General features: G+C 36.0%; 1 protein-coding gene across 6 annotated transcripts; it reads left to right on the top strand.

Annotated features, from left to right (window-relative positions):
• The first annotated feature begins 1,683 nt into the window (after positions 1–1,683).
• On the top strand, positions 1,684–10,055 carry LOC137013061 (CD59 glycoprotein-like). Of its 6 annotated transcripts, none has more exons than XM_067376647.1 (7): positions 1,684–2,450; positions 5,346–5,421; positions 5,545–5,666; positions 5,757–5,864; positions 6,147–6,260; positions 8,467–8,568; positions 9,528–10,055. In XM_067376647.1, the coding sequence occupies exons 3-7, from the start codon at positions 5,618–5,620 to the stop codon at positions 9,662–9,664; spliced, it is 510 nt and encodes a 169-aa protein (XP_067232748.1). In that variant the 5' UTR covers positions 1,684–2,450; positions 5,346–5,421; positions 5,545–5,617; the 3' UTR covers positions 9,665–10,055. The 6 variants fall into 6 exon arrangements, with proteins under 6 accessions (XP_067232748.1, XP_067232744.1, XP_067232745.1 ...); XM_067376643.1 differs by having other exon boundaries at positions 1,684–2,566; XM_067376646.1 differs by lacking the exon at positions 1,684–2,450 and adding an exon at positions 4,263–4,562.
• Positions 10,056–13,654: the final 3,599 nt, after the last annotated feature.

Raw genomic sequence — 13,654 nt, 5'->3', positions numbered from 1 at the left:
CGCATATTTCCCCACATGCAATGTTCACACACAAACACACATAACTCACACAGCAAAAAAATAATGTGTTTACATCTTATGTGGTTACATCTAAAATTAATTTATTGTACTGAAGTAAAAGTGTTATTTAACATTTAGAAAGCATTAAGTTACACCAACAAAATTAAACCTACGCTTGGGATGAGGTAAACAGCTCTTTCACCAATTGCAGTATGGGTGACCACCTGGTTATTACTCTGTCACAGGGCATAGATGTGAGTTGTAAGAGATATATTTTTACTACTGTTATACCATGTAAATATTGATTTAAATTATTTGTAAAGCATGTTTGCTTTGTTGGATTAAAACGGGTTTTAAATAGCTAATAAGCTTTGTTAATTTTAGTTAAAATGAATTAAACAGGCTTGAATTTAATTCAATAGTATTTAACCTGAATTACAAATGACATAAATATATGAATAGAAATGTTGTTATGGGTCTAAGTAACAAGACACAACCTGTGAAGCAGAGATTGAACACTGTATGATCTTGAAATAAATTTATTAATCGTTTGAATATCAAACTCAGTCAGAACAACTGCATCATGCTCCTCTAGGGGGCAGTAATAACGCTCAGTCTTTAGGAGGCTTTGTGAGATTTTTCGCAATTATTGTGTTTCAATAGCATGCCTTCAGCATCACTTTTGACAGTAAAACCAACATCAAATTATTCTTCTAGGAACCAGAGACAAGACACGCCCTTTGAAGTTGAAACAGAGCATTGTATTTATTTTTAATTCATTTATGTATTATCTTTATTTTCAATAACATGTTTTCTGCTGCAGTTCCGTGGATAAAACCAAAACCAAAATGTTCTTTTAGGTCCAAGTAACAGGACACACCCTGGGAAGCAGAGATTAAACACTGTATGAATTTAAATGAATTTATTTACATTTTGAATGTCAAACTCAGTTAGAACAATTGCCTCATGTTCCTCTAGGGGGCAGTAATACCGCTCAGTCTTTAGGAGGGTTTGTGAGATTTTTCGCAATTATTGTGTTTCAATAGCATGCCTTCAGCATCACTTTTGACAGTAAAACCAACATCAAATTATTCTTCTAGGAACCAGAGACAAGACACGCCCTTTGAAGTTGAAACAGAGCATTGTATTTATTTTTAATTCATTTATGTATTATCTTTATTTTCAATAACATGCTTTCTGCTGCAGTTCCGTGGATAAAACCAAAACCAAAATGTTCTTCTTGGATCCAGTAACAGGACACACCCTGTGAAGTTGAGATTGAACACTGTATGAATTTACATGAATTTATTTAAATTTTGAATGTCAAACTCAGTCAGAACAACTTCATCATGCTCCTCTAGGGGGCAGTAATAACGCTCAGTCTGTAGGAGGCTTTGCGAGATTTTTCACAATTGTTGCTTTCAATAACACGTTATGCTATTGTTTCCTGGATGAAACCAACCTTAAAATGTTCTTCTAGGATCCAGCAACAACACACAACATCTATATTTGAAAAATTAGTCTACATGTATTTTATACAAATGTATTATCACATCTGAATCTCAATAGCATTGCTTTTGCATCACTTATGATAGTAAAACCAACTGAAAGCAGTTCTTTTAGGACATATTAATAGATCACATTATTTGAATTTGGGATTGAATATTATGGTTTTTCCTCAAAATGTAAAACTTCTTTTTCTTAATAACATTGCTATTACCACTACTTTTATTCTTTCCAATATGTAACATTTACAGTCTTTTACCAGGTGAGACTGAGTGTGTGTATGTTTCAAAGTTTTGTGTACACAGTTTGATCGCCTTTTTCCCAAGAGTAAAGTATATGGATGGAAAAATTGAGCGTATTTCCTCTTCGTTTTGTACTTTGTAGACGGTCCCTATCTGCTATTTTACATTACAAAATGAATAGGTTTCTAATACAGCAAAGCAGATTAAACACATAAACTACATTGTGTGTCCTCTTCTACTTTTTCAAACAATTCGAACACAACTTGTTTTTTGTTCTTATACTGAATCGTTATTGATCTATTGAAGTATTTTCGAAGTTGAATCTCTGACGAATGTCAAACGTCCAACGTCAAACCAACTTTATATCGGTTTTGTAGTGAGGAAGCGAGCGTGTTTGCGTGCGTGTGTGTGTGTGTGTGTGTGTGTTGCTATGGTTGCTGGCTGCGTAACGGCCACACTACTGGACGGAGAGCCCTGGAAATAGTTTGGGGATTTCAATGCGAATACCTGGGCAGGCGAGACAAACTTGGGTTACGTTGCACCCGGCAGATGAACCATTCCGGAGATCAATTCCGCCGTCACTCTGCGATCACGTCCGGTTGCCAAGGAACAGGTTAGGCGATTTCCCGTGAGGTTAGAAGATGTCGGAGTCAACCAATGCGAATACCTGGGCAGGCGAGTCAAACTGGGAGGTAGCTGGAGGTATGTTGCACCAGGAAGGCAAACAGTGCAGAGCTCAGTTCCTGACGTCACTTTAGGATTGCACCCGGTCAGCACACAGAAAATCCAGCAACAACAATGGCAGGCCTTCGGTTCAGGTAGCATGTGTCCCACTTCAGTAACCAACACGTTTCTTTCTCTTTTTTTTTTTTTTTCTCTTTTTACCTGTCTTCCTTCCGTTTCCCCTTCCTTTTATACCATTTCCTCTTTACTTGATTTACTGATTGATCATTTCCGCCCACTTTGGAAAAGTAATTTGTATGCATTTTTTTTTTCCTGTTTTCTTTTCAGTTCGCCACAGTGAACATGCTCAAAAACTCTTGAAACTTTGTACACTCGTAGAAATCGTCGGCCATCAGGGCCACAAGCTGTGGCACAGCCTTTTATATGGTTGTAGTTGATGGGCTTTGTAGCGCATCCCTTTTCACCTACAGAACCAAACTTCATACAGTTACAGATCTCATGGGGCCAAACAAATTTCACACGCCAAAAGTCATAAGCCAACCCAACAGGAAGTCAGCTATTTAGGGTTGTTTAAAAAAGGAAACAGAAAGTCTGTTATAATTCTGCTTACATTAATTGATTTGGATGAAACTTCAGCTGTGTGTTAATTGTAGGAGCCTAATCACATGGACATGGCTATTGTGAGTCAAAGTCATAGTGCCACCAACTGGCAGCAGGAAGTGTGTCACTTTCAAAATGCATTGAAATCCCACTCTTACTTTTACCCAATTTGCTTCAGTCTTCATCAGAATGCTATTAAGACAAGGCAGATATAGACCTGTCAAAAGATTCTTGATATCTTAAATACTGTTGCCATGGCAACATGTCAAACTTTTATAATATTATTTTGGGTTTGTAATATGTGTGGGTTTTCTGCCAATAAGCTTTTTTTTTTAGTTTCATCTGACTATTGAAGCCGGTCCCTTTTGAATTTCCAGTTTTGTCTGACAGCTGAATATGTTGGAGTTTGTTTTTGGATGATTTTTCTTGAAACCCTCTCAAACAACTTGTGGGTGCTGTTTGGTAATTTTTTTAGGCTTTCTGAGACTCGATACTCAACTAATCTCTGCAATTCTCCAGCTGTGATCCTTAGAGAGTCTTTGTCCACTCAAACTTTCCTCCTTTCTGTGCATTTGGACAATATAGACACACATCCTCTTCCAGGCAGATTTGTAACATCTTTAATTGACTGGAATGCTAAAAAATGTAAATATGAATGGGATGTTACTTCAGAGATATTTTACTCATAATAGTTTCTGGGGGTGACAATAATTGTAGCCAACATGTGTTGGAGAAAAACATTTATTTAATAAAGGTATTTCCCCCACTTTCAATGGTTTTACTTCAATGAATGGTTAGATTTTTTAGAATTTTTTTTTAAATGAAAGATCAAAAGGATAAATAATGTAGATTTATTTTCACAGCCGTCTTTTATCATATTTACCAAGTGTGCCAATATTTGTGGATGGCACTGTATGAATTAATCATGAGCCAATGAAGAGCTATCCTTAACTATATATATATTTTTTCAAATCTGTTAAACTTATGTTCAAGAAAATAACATAATAATAATAATAATAAAACTGAAGACAACAATTTGCTATGTTTCTACAGTAATACCAAATTGAAATACACAACCTTTGTTTCTGTTATGGAAGAATGACTTGGTTTGAGACATGTTTTTGTTAGTTTTAGTGTATTGTGAGTGTGACATTTGCTGCTGTGCCAAGATGAAAGTTGGTTAGAAATTCCACTAGCTTTAAGTAGGCTAACTTTGCAATTTCATGTCAACTGACTCTCATTCATTTGAAACTACAGTACATGCTAATAATTTGCAACTACTGTTAGGTTAGTAGAATAGTGACGTGTACTTGCAAAGTTACTTATAGTCAGTAGAATGTCTTGGGGAGCATCAAATATACTCTAAAGACTGCTAGATTACATGCAGTTGCAAAGTTAGTAGAATGTCTAAAGTGGACTATTGGAATAAAGTGTTATTTAATGTTTGTGCTCCCTTTACAGGTAAAGGAGAGTAAAGGTGATAAATATGTAAAAGCAACTCAAGGCCACAAGAGGGCGCTGCGAGTTCAGGTGCTGCAGCATGGACTTTTTCTCTTGTGTTCTACTCCCGTATTACGGAGCCCTGGACATGACATGCAGGAAAAAATAGGATAAATCGTGCGCACGATTTACTATTTCGTTCCCTCGATTTATAAAGCATGATTTATACAACGAGGGAACGAATTAGTAAATCGTGCGCACGATTTATTTTATTTTTTTCTTGCATGTCATATGCGGGGCTCCAAACAGAGCAGCTCTAACAGTAGGACTCAATAAAAAATTCATCGTTTTGTCACTACTATGTTTGAATATCACTATTGCACAAGTGTGATAAAGGTCCCTCTAGCTGCCTTGTATTTTATTTTTAATCTCAATTTTAAAGGACAACATCCTTACACACAAATGATCTAATATAACATTTAAGGAAGAGAAAAATATTTTTGCAGCATATGATCCTTGCAAATAATAATAATACTCTTCAAAATTTCTATGCTTTGTTTATGTTAGCCCACTTTTCAGTTCCTTAATGTGTTTATTTATTTTGATGTTATCTTTGCTATTATTTTTGATTAGATTAAAAAGATTAGAATAGAATACAATTATTGTAGATTAGATCAACAATAAAGTATATTTAAATATATTATATTCATACTCACCACCATATGAAGTATGTGTGATTTTTTTTTTTTTTTTCTTCTGCAAAACACAAGAATATATTTTAAAGTATGTTTGGGTCCAAACAACATTGAACCTCACTGGCTTTCATTTTATGGACATGCACACACATTTATCAAAACATCTACTTTTCTGCAGAAGAAAGACAATCAGGTTTTGAATGACATGATGATGACAGAATCTTCATTTTTGGGTCAATTATCACTATATGAAGGTTGGTTTAAGTAAACCTAGTATATATTGTAGTTTCCATATTAAACCATAATGTATCATTAACTGACAAGTAAATTAAATCAGCTTAAGTTTCTGTTTCATTTTCTTACATTTTCTCATGAAGATCCTCCCCTTTTGAGAATCTATAAAATGAGCACTGAAAGAGGTGCAGTATTTCATTCTCCTCCTGATCAAAGATGGATCTGCAAATCTCAGTTTTTCTTCTCTTCATTCTTTTCACTGCAGGTACAAAGACAAATAATGTTTATGATGTTTTTGATTACTAATACAGATCATTAGATGTTCTCTCTCACTGTTTCTGTTTTATTTCTAAAGGACACTCTCTGAGATGTTATGAGTGTACGGATATGACAGGTCCTTGTGATCAAAAGGTAAAAACATGTCCCAGTGGATCTTCTCAGTGCATGACAGCAACACAAATCTGTAAGTCCAATATGATTTAAAATTTACTGTTATATTTGACTGGTGGAGATGCTGCTATAATTTACTTGTTTTTATGGTAGAATTTACCATTTTAATCACAAAATATTCTACATAGATTTTAATTTAATTTAAATTCTATGTTAAAATCTATTCTAATTTGTTTTTTTATTATGACTATTATTTATATTTAAAAAAAAAATTTTAAATAAAAGCTACATTTGGACATATTTATAAATCAGTTTTCCAGTTTAACTGGTGTTTCCTGTTTCATTACTTCTAAAGGGACAATTAAAAATTGTGCTGCTGCCTGTCAAAGTATGTCCATGAATTTTGGCATTGGAAAGACGACTACTTCCTGCTGTAGCTCAGACTTGTGTAACGCCCAAGATCCTCCAGGTATTGTATTTCAATAATCATGTGCAAATAAGTTCTGTAAAGTCAGCATTCATTTTACTTCTAAATGACATTCAATCATTCAATTAAAGGATTAGTTCACTTTCAAATTAAAATTTCCTGATAATTTACTCACCCCCATGTCATCCAAGATGTTCATGTCTTTCTTTCTTTAGTCGAAAAGAAATTAAAGTTTTTGATGAAAACATTCCAGGATTTTTCTCCAAAAAGTGGACTTCAATGGTCAAAATGACAGTTTCAGTGCAGCTTTAAAACATTCTACGCGATCCCAGACGAGGAATAAGGGTCTTATCTAGAGAAACCATCGCTCATTTAAAAAAAAAAAAAAAAAAAGAAAAAAAGAAAAAAATTATATAAAAAAAGTGTTAACAATAAATGAACTAGCTCTCTTCTTCTTCTCTATTAGAATTCCAGCAGTGTAGAAACTGCTAAGTGTATTACTGCCCTCCACAGGTTAAAGTTTGAACTAATTCTTGCACTAGCATATTGTATATGACAATTTAGACAAATCAAACTTTGACCTTGTTACGGTGTATGGTGGCAGAGATGAAGCATACACGGATATCCACAATTCAGGGTAGTTTAATCACACGAAGGAGAGAATACACACAATACACACTTAGTTTAACAATAGGACCGACAAGGAGTGAAGGGAGTGAGTCCATATATATAGGGAGTGCTGATGATAAAGTCCAGGTGCAGGTGATGAGTGCTGATGGGAAGAAGACAAGGGAAGTGAGTGCAGGTGTGGAGACAGGAGGATCATGGGAAATGGAGTCCGGGAGACAAGGGATCTGTGACAGACCTGTGGAGGGCAGTAATACACTTAGTAGTGTCTACACTGCTGGAATTCAAATAGAGAACAAGAGCTAGTTCAAGATGAGCATTTATTATTAAAGGTGCCCTAGATTGCTTTTTCACAAGATGTAATATGTACTAAGGTGTCTCCTGGATGTGTCTGTGAAGTTTCAGCTCAAAATACCCCATAGATTTTTTTTAATTAATTTTTTTAACTGCCTATTTTGGGGCCTCATTAAATACACACTGATTTTTGCAGCGCGCCGCCCCTTTAAGAGATACGCTCAATCCTGCCACACGAGCTCTCGAAAGCATTTACAAAGTTCACACAGCTAATATAACCCTCAAATGGATCTTTACAAGATGTTCGTCACTCATGCTGTATGCATGCTTCGAATTATGTGAGTATAGTATTTATTTGGGTGTTAACGTTTGATTCTGTATGAGTTTGAGGCTGTGCTCTGTGGCTAACGGCTAATGCTACACTGTTGGAGAGATTTATAAAGAATGAAGTTGTGTTTATGAATTATACAGACTGCAAGTGTTTAAAAATGAAAATAGCGACGGCTCTTGTCTCTGTGAATACAGTAAGAAACGATGGTAACTTTAACCACATTTAACAGTACATTAGCAACATGCTAACGAAACATTTAGAAAGACAATTTACAAATATCACTAAAAATATCATGATATCATGGATCATGTCAGTTATTATTGCTCCATCTGCCATTTTTCGCTGTAGTTCTTGCTTGCTTACCTAGTCTGTGCACAGATCCAGACGTTAATACTGCCTTTCCTTGTCTAATGCGTCGAACATGGGCTGGCATATATGCAAATATTGGGGTCATACATATTAATGATCCTGTTTTAAACAAATGAGATTTACATAAGAAGGAGGAAACAATGGTGTTTGAGACTCAATGTATGTCTTTTCCATGTACTGAACTCTTGTTATTCAACTATGCCGAGGTAAATTCAATTTTTGATTCTAGGGCACCTTTAAAACGTATTAAAAAAATATTTTTTTTTTTAGAAAATGAGTGATGGTTTCTTTAGATAAGACCCTTATTTCTGGTCTGGGATCGCTGTAAACTGTGATTTTTGACCTTCAACTGTTTGGGCTCCATTGAAGTCCGCTATATGGAGAAAAATCCTGAATGTTTTAATCAAAAACTTTAATTTCTTTTCGACTGAAGGAAGAAAGACATGAACATCTTGGATGACATTGGGTGAGTAAATTATCAGGAAATTTTAATTGGAAGTGAACTAATCCTTTAAAAAGGTGTGTTTGTCTGTCATGAATTGATTGAATGAAGTCACTAAAGGAGTGTTGTTTCATTAGGTTTTTGTACAGAAAATAAAATAAAAGAATACTTGTTTCCCTCTGTAGAGCCTGTCCCGAATGGAAAGAAATGTTACTATTGTGATGGGAAGAGCTGCTCAAACACAGTGAGCTGTTCAGGAACTGAAGACCACTGCTTTAAAGCAATAGGTGAGAATCTGGAAAAAAAAGAAGATTAAAGTCATGGGGCCCTATTTTAATGATCTAAGCGCATGGTCTGAATCGTATGGTGCTGGTCAGAATCCTCTTTTGCTAGTTTTACAACAGAAAAAATTGTCAGCGCATGACAAGGGTCTAGTCTCTTAATCAGTCATGGGTGTGTTTTGGGCGTAACGTGCAATAAACCAATCAGAGCCAGTTCTTTAAAAGCCAGTTGCACTTGCATCATCACGGATTCGCAATTTACATGGCAGAATTTGCAAGTGAAAAGACTGAACACTTCTCCAGAGAGGAATCTTTTTATTGTTAATATTAAAAATGCTTGTGTGTGTAACATATATAGCATGTAGTCGCATATTACAAAAAGTCCCTTTCAAGGATAGTCTGCTGCGGCCATATTTGCAACACCTAAATAGGCAGCTATTTCAGGCATTCAAGACCAAGTCCTATCTATTTGAATGGGGGAATCCTAAAATCTCAAAAACTGCTTGGCAAACTTCCAATTAAATAACATATTTCAAATCAACATCAAAATCTGACATGAACTGTGCCATAAATGTTGTTTCTTATGCACAAACAGCATTAAAAAGTTTATTTTCAGGCTAGTCAATCCGATGTGCATGTGCAGTCCTTTTAAGTTGCCTCAAAATAGCAACACACCAACAATGCGCCTGAACACTCATTTTCAGACCAGCACGCCCATGGGTGAACAGATGGGTGCTAATGTATTTGCTATTTAAACAATGTGGACGCTGGATGTGAAAATGATAACTGCGTTGGGCTGTAATTAGCAAAAAACACTTGCGTCGCACCTGGCGTCGCATTGCGCCAAGTGTATGATAGGGCCCATGATCTTTTAAACTCTCTTAGGTTTAATCATTTGATACAGATCACATATACAAATGTCCAGCTTAGACTGAATCAACCTTTGTTTTCTTTCTTTTCATCAGACAAAGGCGGTTTAACTAATTTGAATGGCTGTGTCTCTAAATCAGTTTGTGATGTTGCAACATCAGGTACGGATTTTGTGAGCTTCATATGTTGTGAGGGGAATCTGTGTAACGGTCTCCCAGAGCTCCACATATAACGGTGCTCAGAGTGTCTCCCAGAGCTTCCTGTTCCTCTGCTGTTCTCTGCTCTCCTACTTCCTGCTGCACTGAATCCAGCAGCTCTTCATCCTACAATCAGATACACTGTACTGAATATAGAGCTTGTATTTTGTCTGAATCTTTGGTGTTCTGATGTGATTTTCTTGCAGTAAAAGTAAAAGTAACATTTTATGAAATAAAATATTATCACCTTGTTCCTGGGGTCATATTTAATAAAGCTTGTCATGTAATAACAATAAACTTTGTTAAGAAGATAAATGTATAATAATTATTTAATTACGTAAAGAAGGAAAAATCTGGTTTCATCCCATAGTTTCTCTTTTCGTTCCCTTATTTTGCACTGTCTTTTCCTTTTATCATTATCATAATATTCACAATGCATATGACAGTACAAAAATAAATAAATAAATAAATAAAACAGACTTTTGCATGCATCTTCTTGCAGGTGTGTTGGCTCATGCGCAGAGAGAAACTGAATGACTCAAAAGGACAAATAAAAGTTTTACTTCTGATTAAGATCAAGCAACTAAAATATTTTTTAGTTATAAATAGTATGGAAAATAGTCAAAACTTGTCATCACCATCATGTCATGTGAGCTGTTCACACTATAAATGTGTACAAAAAAAAAGTAAAAAAAGAAAGAAAGCTCAAGTCTGATGGATTCTTGTGTAGAAGAACAGGTTCTGTGTCTCAGAGGTGTCAAGTGCATGAGTTCAGCAGTGACAGTGTGATGGATTGAAATTTAGAATTTTAATTTACTAATGGTGATGCTGCAACAGTGGAAATGTAACAAGTGCAATAACACAATTTGTTATATATCTGATTGTAATGGGCAACGCTTTACAATAAAGGTATAAATAATCACGTAATAATACCTGAATTAACAGTCTATTTACTTCAACATGAACTCATGATTAGTGAAGATATGAACTAATCATGAGCCATCCTTAACTAGCTACTACATATTCTTTTCAAAGCTGTTACACTTAGATTCAAAACAACGTAATAAAAAAAAAGAAGACAACAATTTGCTACATTTCTACAGTAATACCATATGGACAAATGGCTTGGTTTGAGGCATATTTTAGTGTATTTTGAATGTGAAATTTGCTGCTGTTCTAAGCTGAATGTTGTTTAGGAGAACTGTGTGAAGAGTTTTGAAAAAGTGACCTAAGAGAAATGTGCCCTAATGTTCAAAATCGTGTTAGCAGACAGCTTACTAATACTCTAATGACTGCTATTTGACATGTAGTTGCAAAGTTAGTAGAAAGTCTGAAATGGACTATTGGAATAGTGTTCCCTTTATGTTTGTGCTCCCTCTACAGGTAAACGAGAGTACAGCTGATAAAAGCTGAAGGCCAGAAGAGGGCGCTGCGAGTGCAGGTGAATACAGGCTTTGACTGCAGCATGGACTTCATCTCCTTGTGCTCTACAATCATATTTTCATTTGTTTAAACTAAACAGTGTTACTTTCGTTAATTAAAACTATGAAAAATGTTCGTTGACGAGACGATGAGAGACAAAACGAATTTCATATGATGATAACGTGACTAAAACTACACGTGCAATATCTTTGACGAAAAAAGACGAGACTGAAATGTGGCTAAAAGACAAAACGCTTTACCAAAATCACTCTTTTGCAATCGCTTTTTGTTTTTGTCGAATAAAGGAGACAAAACATTGCAGACTTTTTAACAAGCTTTCATGCTTACAGCTGCCAGATGTCCAGAATTTATCCAGAATGTCCAGAATGATATACAGCAGTGGTTCTCAAACTGATGTAACATTACGCGAAAAGTGCCTTTCATTTTATTCTACTTCACCTTTAAAAACAACATGAAAACTCAACTGAACATGTATTTCTTGTAGGTAAAATGTCGTATATACACGACATTCAATCAAACGGCCTCATCTTTCAAGGTCAAAACTGACTGCACCCACACAAGCCAGCATCGCGCTACATTAGTGCTGTTCTCGACAATATAACGTTACCTTTGTGAAAGTGGGGATTTAGCACTACTAGCATAATGAACAAATATAGACATAGACTGCATGTCGATTTAAGTTTAAAACTCTCTTTGATATAAAAACAGCCTTCTGCGAGTTACTGTTTTTAATGTTGATCATATTATACCAGCAAAAATATTGCCTGAATATAATATAATATAATATAATATAATATAATATATATCATTTCCCAAGCCTAATTTTTGCTCTGTTTTACAACGAAAGCCACAGCAGGGCTGCGTTCAGCCCCGACAAAACGTTGCAAAACGTTTTTTAAACGGAAACGGTGGTGCGTTGAACACCCTGTTCTGATGACGCAAGTGTTGACACTATGGCAGCTGAGAAGGCCATTCATTGTGTTCTTTTTGAAGAATTTTCGGAGCCTGATGAAATCGGTATAAATACATGTTTAATACTGCAAAATACGCTCAATATTACAGTCACTGCCCTTGCCGTCCAGAATAAAAGAGAACATCCCAATCGAGTGAAGGGATTTGTGGAAACTTCTAATTATTGTGATACAACATTTGCCTCGCATTTCAGGATGAAAAGATAAACATTTCAGGTCAAGGATAATCCACTTCTTTATCTATATATTCTTTATCACTGTGTTATGATCTATATTATTTTTATTGTGAGTATTAGGCTTATCATTATTGCTGGTCACTATTGTTGTGCTATGGTATTGTAATATTTACCATTATATAATCAGAGGAGGATAGAAAAGTTTATTAAAGTGTCACTTCACAATACAATAGCAAAATATATAAGTATAGTATTTTTATGTTACATTAATATCCATTGTGCGAGCTGTCTCTTTAATACCGCCTGGTTTATATACATGTTGCCGCTGATTGGGCTGACATTTCTGACACACCCACCAAACAAGAGAAAACGCATCTCAAACCTGTTGCACACCGTTGCACACCGTTTCCAGGAAACATGTCGTTCAACCCGGAAAACGTAGCAAAACGTTGCGCACCGGTTTGAGCTTGAACGTGCCCCAGAATTGCAACACAAGCTGTTTCGTGAACGAATCTGCGGCTTTGAATGAATCGTCAATGATTCAATGATCCAATGATCCATTCATAAATTGAGGGTATGCATCGACGTCACTTTCCCGCCGAAAACGTGCTCCCTCAGCTGGACTGAGTGGCAAAAGAAACTGCTGCTTGACTGGATTTAAAGGGATAGTTCACCCAAAAATGAAAATTTGATGTTTATCTGCTTACCCCCTGCGCATCCAAGATGTAGGAGACTTGTTTCTTCAGTAACACAAATGATGATTTTTAACTGCAACCGCTGCCATCTGTCAGTCAAATAATGGGAGTGGATGGGAACTTCTGCTATAAGAGTAAATAAAACTTGCTTAGACAAATCCAAATTAAACCCTGCGGCTCATGACGACACATTGATGTCCTAAGACACGAAACGATCGGTTTGTGCGAGAAACTGAACAGTATTTTTATCACTTTTTACCTCTAATACACCACTATGTCCAACTGCGTTCAGCATTCGCTTAGTGAGGTCTAATCGCGCTCTGACAGCAGCAGTGATGTCTAGCACTCATTGAAGTGAAGTTCCTAAACGTAATTTAGGGAGGAGCGAGCCCATCTAATCTTCCAATCAACAGCCAGAGTATATAAGCAGCTGCTTACCTCTCTTCAGTCTCAGCTGTTTCAGCATCCCTCCACCTCCCCAAACTCCACCTTCATCTCAGGTACCTTGCCCTATATAATCACATTATATATTTATTCACTGGGGGGTGTATCAGAGCTCAAGTTGAAGATGCTTCATCGAGCCCCTCCTCAGTGGACAGCAAGCCAAATTAGCTAACCTAATACCCTAAAGATTATATGGGCAAACAAACTCGTTAACTATATGATGTCTATGCAGAGGATCTTTTCGTCGACTGAGAAACCAAATGAGCGCATGCGTAAGAACAACCCCCCTCCTTCAC

Source organism: Chanodichthys erythropterus, chromosome 22, assembly GCF_024489055.1.
Source record: "Chanodichthys erythropterus isolate Z2021 chromosome 22, ASM2448905v1, whole genome shotgun sequence".
Classification (NCBI taxonomy): Eukaryota; Metazoa; Chordata; class Actinopteri; order Cypriniformes; family Xenocyprididae; genus Chanodichthys; species Chanodichthys erythropterus.
This window is presented reverse-complemented; position numbering and strand designations above follow the sequence as displayed.

Excerpts from the sequence above, each read along its gene's own strand:
- LOC137013061 (XM_067376647.1), top strand. The coding sequence starts at position 5,618 with ATGGATCTGCAAATCTCAGTTTTTCTTCTCTTCATTCTTTTCACTGCA. Across the intron at positions 5,667-5,756 it reads CTTCATTCTTTTCACTGCAG|GACACTCTCTGAGATGTTAT; the intron begins GTACAAAGACAA and ends TTATTTCTAAAG. Across the intron at positions 5,865-6,146 it reads CATGACAGCAACACAAATCT|GGACAATTAAAAATTGTGCT; the intron begins GTAAGTCCAATA and ends TTACTTCTAAAG.